General features: G+C 38.7%; 1 protein-coding gene across 1 annotated transcript in view; it reads right to left on the reverse strand.

Annotated features, from left to right (window-relative positions):
- The window catches only part of CFAP36 (cilia and flagella associated protein 36), a gene marked incomplete at its 5' end in the record, with an annotated part of 7,297 nt that overhangs the window by 2,842 nt on the left and 657 nt on the right, over positions 1 to 3,798 (reverse strand). The window contains 5 exons of the mRNA XM_008642068.2: positions 10 to 136; positions 1,017 to 1,068; positions 1,703 to 1,790; positions 2,761 to 2,875; positions 3,279 to 3,380. Coding sequence (XP_008640290.2) covers positions 10 to 136; positions 1,017 to 1,068; positions 1,703 to 1,790; positions 2,761 to 2,875; positions 3,279 to 3,380 — 484 coding nt within the window. The remainder of the gene's footprint in view (positions 1 to 9; positions 137 to 1,016; positions 1,069 to 1,702; positions 1,791 to 2,760; positions 2,876 to 3,278; positions 3,381 to 3,798) is intronic.

Genomic DNA, 3,798 nt, shown 5'->3' on the forward strand with positions numbered 1-3,798 from the left:
CAAAATTACCTAATGGGCATTTTGGAGTTTCTTCAGAATCCTCAGCTCCCTCAGTGGATTCCTTAACTTTTACAGCTTCTCTCGGATCTCCTGGAAAACTGTGGGTAACATCTGGAGCTTTGAGTTTAGCATGTGCCTTGAATTAGAAAACAAATAAACCCAAGTGTTACACTTCCTGGCACTGTACCTCAGGCACTGAACTGTCCACACAAAGGAAATCTCCCAAAAGAACTTCCAGTTAAAATTGTGTTGTTTACACTACAGACAATGCAGCCGATCTCTCAGAATTTCTGCCCAGGAAAGGTCTATGCTGTTCATGAGTTACATAATTCATGTTAGAAGCCCCCAGCATTCATTAAAATATGAAATTGTTTTGTGTTAAAACACTCTTTTAACAAAAAACATATCACTGAGCACTAACTATCGTCTTCTCTGGCCAGGGGAACTCGACTGGGGCCTCTGCAGTCTGGCTTGTTTATCAAGAATATTGATACTCTTGGTGGTCTGTAGAGATTTGGATAACCTGCCTGTTTTCCCAGTCAAGAGGAGGTTTATTGCCATGATTCCTCAATTTGGCCAGTCCCCATTTACATTCAGTTTCCTTTCTCTGTGGTTTACTCTGATGGACACCAAGGGATGCTCTCTGGGAGAGGATTTCTGGGTCCTGGTGATTAGTTCTGTATTGTGAACGCTTAATGAATAGCGACACTATCTATAGAGTGATCCTGAAGGTAATTCCTGCAGGATTATGAGTGCTGTCATCTCCAAGCAGCTTACACTTGGAAGTGTCTTTGATCCTGACAATATTAGTAATTCAGCTGCCCTCTGGATCTGAAAGGTTGACACCCGTTACCAGGATTTCAGGATTCAGGTGCTGAGCAGGGAATATGCTTCTTGTGGGATCCGTGCATTGATGGAACACACGGCCTGGAAGGGATTCAGGCACAGCCAGGACAGGAGTATCAGGGGATTTCTTAATCATCCCCATAACTCCCATGCAAAGGTAAGATACTCACTTCTTCAGTCCTCTTTCTCTCTTGCTCTATTTCATATTCTTCCTTAGATTTTCTGCAACAAGAAACATGAGTAAATACTCAAAACTCCTTTAGTGTTAGTGATTTTCAGGGAAATTTAACACTGCTTAAATATTTGAGGACTATCAAAGCAATTACAAGGTAATGTGAATTTGTCAGTATCCAAAATATTTCCGCAACTTAAGTCTTAATAGAAACAAATAATTGGGATAAACACACAAGAGGCCACTGTCCTCAACTGTCTTTGTGCAAAAGTAATTGTGTAAGAATTTCCATGGCTTATCTATCCCTTTATTTCATTTGCTAATTTAAAGACAGGAAGGGAGGTATTTCCAGAATACAGAGGGAAAATAGCACTATCTAACATAACCTGGATGGATTCATCTGCTATTCTTTATGTGTCTGTGAACTGAAGTGGGGGAAAATCTGCAGAAGTTGTATTGATCTCATGCATCTCAGATCACAGCAACAGTTCTCACGCACTATTTCAATATTCCTGAGCACACCCACTGTGCAGCACCACCCATTTTCCCTCAGGTGGGATGTTGACAAGAATATTCCTGTCATCTGTAAGATGAAGGCAGTTTCCTGGAAAAGGCTGGAAGAATTAGTTCCTACAGACCTTTATTTTAAAATAATGTACAAAGTGGGACTGATGGATTTCTTACCTTAGAACCTCCCTGAGTATTTTCATTTCTTCCTGTTCAATTTCACTGAATACATCAGAACCCTCTGTCAAACACTCAGGCAACACGCCTGGAAAAAACCAGCAAGATTTATGCATTATTCTAAAGAAAATGATTTTGAGCTCCAATGGGCAGAGAAGAAAATTAAAAAAACCCCAAACCCAAACACAAGAAAATCACATTCACAAAACCAAAGCTATGTAATTCTTCCTCTGAAACTGTTTCTACAAAGGTCCTAGATCCTAGAGGAAAAAATCCTAAATCCTGGTAGGAAAAAGGCAAAGATTTCTGGCAATTAAAGTTTTGACATCTAAGGTTAAGGCCAAACTCTGCATTGACCATGACGTGGCATCTCCTGCAGGCTGCAATTCAGTCATGGCCACCTGAACCATGCCAAATTTAGTTGTTATATGAAAGGTGAAATTTAAACATTATTCTCTGAAAAACACACATACAGTAATAAGGTAAAACAAAATAGTGAAACTAAAGACGTGGAAGAAAGGAGTGGGATTAAAATCCTTTCAGAAGCATCACCAGAGCAGCAAAGTTGGGTGTGGATTATTTTCTCCTTATCTTCTTTCTCATGCATGTATTAGCATCATGAAGGCCTTAACTTGTGCTTTCTTATATGGATTTTTCAGTGTGAATTGCAGAGTAAGCACAGCAGACACTAGAACATCCTTGCCATGCAAGGAGCAGAATTCCAATTGATATTGCCACATTTGAGGAACTGCTCTAACTGCTTTAACTCAGAATTGTCACCAAAATTCTGCAGCAGAAAACTCAGTCAAGTTTCACAGAGAAATTTAGACAAACAGACCTGAAAAATCTGTTAACTTTAAAATACAGAGAGCTGTCACTGAGAGTGCAAGCCAAGGACTAAGTAATGAAATCCCTGTCCCAGTAACATCAACTGGATGTTTTCCAGTAACTTGAACTGGAACAGAACCAGCATTCCACACTCATTTATGAATGGCTTAAAGAGTCATCGAAAGAACACTAAAAACCTGCAGTGAACCCCCACATTCACCACTTCTCACCATTTCTTTCTTTGATGATTCGAATTGCTTGCAGTTGCATTTCAATATTTTTCTGTACCATCATTTTTTTAAACAGTCTAAAATCTTCTGCTGCCAACACTGTTTGCAGAATGGCCTGTGGGAGGAAAGGTATGCACAAAATTAAACCCCCACAGAAATCCTAACCAGCTCAGTCTGTTTGAAATTAGCTTGATTTTTCAATTCTGAGCAGCATGTTTTTAATAATTACATTTCATTCTCCTATCTGTCTATTTTTCCAGATATACAAGAAGAGCTCACGGTCAGGAAAATAACTTGGTGGGTTATGTTTTTAGATCAACATGCCTACAATAACATTATGACAATATTATAATATTATGACAAAACTGGGTTTCCCAGTGTAAGTTTACAGCTGCGGCTGAATTGAAAATTACAGTTTCACCATGAAAGCTTTCCCAAGTTTCATCTCCTGCCAGCTGTGTAAGTGAAAGCATAAAGATAAGAATTAAATCCAGACATTCCTTAATGAAGGCAAATACCTGTGAGGTGTGAGTCTTTGCAAGAGGAGAAGAAAAAGCTTCTTGAAATTTCTCCTCATTAATTCCAACTTCTTTAAGGTAGTCCTCTAGTAATCTCTCCACCTGTAAAACAATACAAGCCTTACCTTCTAAGGTTTTTCCCTGAGAATCATAGGAATTTTTGTCATGGTTGTCTGTTCTTTTCTGTTGTGGTTTTTAAACTCCAAGGAAAATCATTACAATAGCATAACTGATTTTTCTGAACTCAGGCTTCATTTGCTTTCATGAACTGTTCAAAATGAGCATTTTTATTGCTAAATTTGATTACTCCTTAATGTATCGTCTCCAGTTTCCAGGATTCTCACTCGTGTACCTTTCCCCCAGACTCCTGGCTAGTATTCCTCATGGGTTTTTGATCTAAGTAAAAGACTTTTTGCCAGTCTGTGTCTGAAAGGGGTCAGAGCAGAAATGAATGTTGGTTTGTATTTATTCAATCAAAGGTTTTTAATATCATGTATTTTCAAGCCTCATTACAGAAAGA

This window comes from Corvus brachyrhynchos, unplaced genomic scaffold (assembly GCF_000691975.1).
Source record: "Corvus brachyrhynchos isolate BGI_N302 unplaced genomic scaffold, ASM69197v1 scaffold69, whole genome shotgun sequence".
In the NCBI taxonomy this organism is placed as follows: Eukaryota; Metazoa; Chordata; class Aves; order Passeriformes; family Corvidae; genus Corvus; species Corvus brachyrhynchos.